The sequence below is a fragment of the Engraulis encrasicolus genome, chromosome 20, assembly GCF_034702125.1.
Source record: "Engraulis encrasicolus isolate BLACKSEA-1 chromosome 20, IST_EnEncr_1.0, whole genome shotgun sequence".
NCBI classification, from domain to species: Eukaryota; Metazoa; Chordata; class Actinopteri; order Clupeiformes; family Engraulidae; genus Engraulis; species Engraulis encrasicolus.
In genome coordinates this window covers 7,541,864-7,546,863 of record NC_085876.1, presented here as the reverse complement: position 1 = coordinate 7,546,863, position 5,000 = coordinate 7,541,864, and the positions used below count along the sequence as shown (strand labels likewise).

General features: G+C 47.9%; 1 protein-coding gene across 19 annotated transcripts in view; it reads right to left on the bottom strand.

Annotated features, from left to right (window-relative positions):
* The window catches only part of macf1a (microtubule actin crosslinking factor 1a), a 328,092-nt gene that overhangs the window by 100,966 nt on the left and 222,126 nt on the right, over positions 1 to 5,000 (bottom strand). For all 19 annotated transcript variants that reach the window (XM_063185302.1, XM_063185303.1, XM_063185304.1 and 16 more), the window contains 4 exons: positions 4,300 to 4,557; positions 3,371 to 3,490; positions 2,156 to 2,311; positions 1,441 to 1,785 (listed from right to left, as the gene is read on the bottom strand). In XM_063185302.1, the coding sequence (XP_063041372.1) occupies positions 1,441 to 1,785; positions 2,156 to 2,311; positions 3,371 to 3,490; positions 4,300 to 4,557 (879 nt within the window). The remainder of the gene's footprint in view (positions 1 to 1,440; positions 1,786 to 2,155; positions 2,312 to 3,370; positions 3,491 to 4,299; positions 4,558 to 5,000) is intronic.

Sequence of the window (5,000 nt, the reverse complement as noted above, 5' to 3'; positions counted from 1 at the left end):
CCCAGTGACGCAACTGTTCACAGCAACCTCCATTAGTCAGTGCTGTGCCCAACTCTCCTCAAGGTGACCAAGGGCAGACATGGCCCCCCTCACACAACCACGCAACCAGGCCACCTCCACCTAAGAAAGCCCTCGTATTCATCATCGTGAATCGGCAGCAGCCATTTTGTAGGCAGAGTGTTGGGACACAGAGTGTGCAGCCCTTGGAGAGTCTTGCGCTTTGTTATTGTGACTCCCTGTGAAGAGTCAAGCTACTAGGTCATTGGACTGGGAAAATTAACAAAAAGATATCAACACCCCCTTCTTTTAAAAAATAGCTTCACCTACCACTTTCAGTCATGTCTTTCTGCAGTCATTCCCCCCCCAGAATGATTTCAGACATACGCAAGTGCATGGACTTTGGTTGACTTTGAGAAGTCAGGCTATTTCAAAATGTTGGAGGACACTTCATTTTGATTTTTTGTTAACTCCTTGGGTCTGGGTCTTAGCTAATCACAACCTTTCTGAATGCAATCTGCAACACATCATCTTAAAAGCTTCTGAGTGCCATCACGTCCAGCCCTCCTACTTAAACAAAACAACCTCTGACATGTCACAGAGGAAATGGAGTGTCGTGAACCCAGCTGTGACCACACACACACACACACCCACAACATGCCCGCGCACACGCACACACTAATGCCTATAACCTTCCATTTACACTTGCTCAAACAGCTGTGTTAAAGTACCAGTAAAGCCAGGCTCAAACTACACGACTAGCGATTGTGTTGGATTTTGGCGTCGGGGTGCACCGCACACTAGAGGAGAATCGCAACTGTCAATCTTGTCGCTGCTCGCAGCCACTGAGACAATGCCCGACGTTCTATTTCCAGTTGCAAATATCAAACACTTTTTGATTTCTACGATTTGCGATCGGCGACTCTTTGAGCTTCCAAAGTTCTATCTTAGAACGTCGCTCACGACGAGGAAATCTTCCCCGACAATCGCTTGCGATGGTCCTGGGGGGTAACGTTCCAGCGATTGTCCTAAGGGGGGTTTTCAGCCGAGAATCGGCGCGATAGTCGTGTAGTTTGAGCCAGGCTTAAGCGTCCACATCCAATGACATGTGCCATCCTCCTGCAGTAGGAGCCAGTGGTTTGGTAACATGTTCTCTTGACTGGGCCACGCAAGGGCCTTACAAGGTCTGGGCAATCTCTATTGATCACCTTCATGTTGATACCTTGGATGACCCATAGATGTATCATGGTATGTGGATGGAGGGGGGACAAATGAGTTTCTCCTGCTGTACACACATGCACACCGATGCCCTTCCATTCACACGCACACCGATGCCCTTCCATTCGCACGCACACCAATGCCCTTCCATTCACACTTGATCAAACAGTGTGCAAGCCAGCATCACATACAAAAAACGAGAGCATAGTAGTAGCATCCTCCTACCTTGAAGTCCTGCAGCTGTTGCTTGATCATCTCCACCTCGCTGCCCACGGCCCCCTGCGCCACCAGGTTGTCCTCCGCGTGTCCCAGCATGCCTTGCAGCTCGGCCACGTGGGCGTAGAAGTCCCTCACCCGGTCGGCGGCCCCCTCGATCTGCGTGAGCCGCCCCTGGCCCCTCTCGGCCAGCTTGCCGGCCTGTCGGCTCAGAGCCTCAGTCTCGCGACGCAGGGCCAGCAGGTCTGGGGAGCTGCCCTCGCGACGCAGCATGGAGGTGCAGTCACCGCCGTGGCCCTCCAGCTCCGAACGCAGCGCAGACACGCGGCCCAAGAAGCCACGCACCGCCTCCGCCTGAGAGAGAGATCGAGAGAGAGAGAGAGATCGAGAGAGAGAGATCGAGAGAGAGAGAGAGATCGAGAGAGAGAGAGAGAGAGAGAGAGAGAGAGAGAGAGAGAGAGAGAGAGAGAGAGAGAGAGAGAGAGAGAGGAGGGGGGAGTCAAGTTTATACACAGCTGTAGCAAAACAAAGCAAATGAAATAGCAATGGAAGCATACAAATAACCTGACGAAATGTTACAGGAATAAAAGTTCAAAAGGATTTTAAAAACATTAAAAGAAAGCTGAAGTCCACGAAGAACTTTGCATTTGATTTAAGTCAAAATAACAAACAATAGAATCATTTGTTTCTGTAACAGTACATCTGATCCTCTGGTGGTGTGTACCTGTGAGGCCAGGGAGTCAGCATCGCGGCCCACGGGGCTCAGTCCGTCCAGCTCATCGTCCAGGTCGGCCAGACGAGAGAAGACGTCGCGCACCCGGGACTGCACCTCGCCCACGCCATGCAGGCGCGACTCCAGAGTGGAGCAGCACTGCTCCAGCTGAATGGAGAGATCCAGACAAAGTTCATTCACTTCAGAATTGGATGTATTACTAGCAGGGAGAATATTAGGAGCAACGTAATTTCATCTATGACCACACGCCTTGCATTTAAATTAATGTTAATGTTTGGGTGATGGAGATTGCTCAGAACTTGCAAGAATCTTGCATTGTGCAGTCAAAGTATCAATATCATTTCACTGTATGTGCAGCCATTACAAGACAAATGGTGAGCTGTTGTAGAAATTAGACAAATCTGACTTTGAAAATTTGATTGATTGACATTTAAATAAATACATTGTGCATGTGAGAAGAAAGAAGAAAGATAAACCCAGTCATTTCAACTGTTAATACAACACATGTACAACACATTTATGACAACGCAGCACCAGTGCCCCACGTCCCCGTATAGGGCTTTAATTAAACACTGGAAACTATGTGTAATAATTCCCTCATACACTGCAGATGTGCAGCATCTTTCGGATGAAAGAATCTAGTTACACTGTACTCATACTCATATGTACTGATCTCATAATCCAAAACGTTGCCTCGTCGTAGCTAAATCATCTGGACATTGTCGAGAAGCTAACGTCTGAATGTGTTCTCTCAAGAGACACGCACATACACGTACAGACAGTTCTGCGTGTCATAAATAACTAGTCTGTGGAGCAGTGGGCCTGATGCACACCAGATCTCAGGGGTCAAGGGCTGGCGTGTGCGTGTGTATGTGTCTGCCTGAACATTTTTTTTTACAGAGGCATCCGTACTGTGTGTCTTGTGTCTCCTAACTCTTTCACTGACATCTCCGAACACTCTCTCTGTCGTTGAGTCTGTACAGTACGTCTCCCGCTTGTTCAGTGACATCTTCAAACCCTGTGCATGAGTCCTTGTGTGTGAACTTTCTCTCTGATGCCTCTACACTCAGTGAGTGTGTCTTTTATGTTCCTTTTTAGTGATGTCCCAAAATTGCTTCTGTGTGTCTTTGTGTTTGTGTTTGTGTGTGTGTGTATGTGTGTGCGTGTGCGTGTGCGTGTGTGTGTGTGTCTTCTGCATCTCCTCACTTTTTCGGTGACATCTCCAAACTCCTTCTGGGTGTTCTGGGCCTGCTGCTGCAGCCTCTGGGCCCCCTCTCCCCCGTCGTCCTGCACCAGGCCATGGGCCAGGTCCCTCAGGTAGCCCACCTGGATGGAAGACCAGGAAGAAGAGACATTACAGTGCAGTCACCATCATTAACCTCCCATGAATGCTAAACAAAAATTTGTCCAGTAGTTGAGTATATCGAAGCCTCCTACATTAACTGGTAAATACATTAACTCGCACTGGATAGGCCAATACGGATCAGTAATCACATAGCTATGCATGAAATAGCATCAGGTCATGTCGGTAGGATTATTTCTCTCGACTTCTTTGGAATGAATAGCTGATTCGGTGACACTTTAGAATAACAGCCGCTCAAAAGCTTTAGAAACACTTGGTAAACAATGAACAAATAATCAACAAAGCAGTTATAAATGTTTGTAAATGAGTAATACATACTTATAAATAAATAAACACAACAGACACATCACAGCTGCAGCATCACAGACACATCACAGCTGCAGCTAGAAGTTTGTTCTCCAAAGAGCAAATAGATGAGGCCACTGGATATAGACATGCCCGGCCGGCAAACAAACAAACATCAAACTCATCTAACAGGAGCAGATTCTCACTCCGCTGAAGGAGTTTGGCTCTTACTCATTTACAAACACTTAAAACGTTTTGTTTATAATTAGTTCATTGAAATATGTTAATAGCGCTTTTCAAGGGACTACTATTGTAAAGTGTTACTGCTGGTTTTTGCATTCTTGCAAAATGACAAATATTACAAACAGAAAAACGCGACTTCGAGATTACAAGAAGTGGCACTTGCTGGGGCAAGCCCACTTAATGAGACTCCTATTTAGCAAGCACTGTGCATGGGTTTAGACGAGATGTATATTGGCCAACCCACCTGCGAGGCGAGCGAGCAGAGCCCCTCCTGCTGGCCCCGTAGCCTCTCCAGGCTCTTCTGGCTGCAGGCCTGGGGCCCCAGGGCCTCCTGCACCTCGATCTGGTGCCGCGCCGCCTCCAGACGCCGCTCCACCGCCTGCCGGCCGTCCTCGAACTCCCGCAGCCGCCCCAGTAGCTCCTCCAGCTGCCCGCCGCGCCCCGCCAGCCGCTCTGACAGCCCGTCCACGCGCCGGTTCAACACCGCCTTCTCGTCACGCACCTACGACCGTAACACAATGGTGGAATTATAGATTTATTATTGTTAGGTGAATATGCACATGCCGCGCGCCCTCCAGACGCTCCGACAACTGGTCAATGGACCAGTTCAACGGCGCTTTCTCATCATGTGTATGGGAGTATTGCAGACATGGACATTTGTGGGATTTGTGGATTTCTTGTTGTAAGTTACAGTGTATAAAGACATCACCACGCAGTACATATTGGTAGAGACAGTTCACACATTTCTGACTGTGTTCATGTGTGCTTCGGGATTTACTATGAGTTATTTCTTTCCCTCTTTTATTATTTTTTTTATTTTTCTTTAGGCTTATACAGTGCTGCATTTGAGCATTAGTGGATTTCCGGGTGTGGCATCTTCATTGGAATTTGATTTCGTTGAATTCATTTCATAGCATTTATGTCTTTTTCATTCTTCATGCATTG